This window comes from Eimeria mitis, genomic scaffold (assembly GCF_000499745.2).
Source record: "Eimeria mitis Houghton genomic scaffold, Emh_scaff1253, whole genome shotgun sequence".
Classification (NCBI taxonomy): Eukaryota; Apicomplexa; class Conoidasida; order Eucoccidiorida; family Eimeriidae; genus Eimeria; species Eimeria mitis.
In genome coordinates this window covers 8041-8500 of record NW_013568453.1, presented here as the reverse complement: position 1 = coordinate 8500, position 460 = coordinate 8041, and the positions used below count along the sequence as shown (strand labels likewise).

Here is a 460-nt window from a genome sequence, read left to right as displayed (position 1 = left end):
GAAGCAGCAGCAGCAGCAGCAGCAGCAGCGGCAAGAGCAGCAGCAGCAACAGGAGCAAAAAAAAGAAGAAAAAGCAATGTAACAACGTATATAAATTTATCGATAAAAAGAAAAAAAGAAATACCGCCACAGTAATTTATAAAATACATAAAAACAAAAACTTGTAACTCGGGTGTATGTACACCTGAAACACAGAGAGTAGAAATGTAAATACAAATATAAATATAAATATATAATAAAAATAAAAAATAAATATAAAAAGCGTACCCCTTGATGAACAGAAGGAAAGGCCCTGCATAGGTCCGCTAAATTAGCGGCGAAGGTGGGGGGCCTCCGGGGCCCCTCGAAGCAGACGTTGCTGCTTCTGCTGCTGCTGCTGCTGCTGCTGCTGCTGCTGCTGCTGTTGCTGCTGCTGCTCCTGCTGCTGCTGTCGTTGTGACAAGGACAACTGCAGGTCAAG

The 460-nt window shown here is 43.3% G+C and overlaps 1 protein-coding gene across 1 annotated transcript in view; it reads right to left on the bottom strand.

Annotated features, from left to right (window-relative positions):
- The window catches only part of EMH_0032980 (uncharacterized protein), a gene marked incomplete at both ends in the record, with an annotated part of 3237 nt that overhangs the window by 2102 nt on the left and 675 nt on the right, over positions 1-460 (bottom strand). The window contains one exon of the mRNA XM_013494697.1: positions 355-448. Coding sequence (XP_013350151.1) covers positions 355-448 — 94 coding nt within the window. The remainder of the gene's footprint in view (positions 1-354; positions 449-460) is intronic.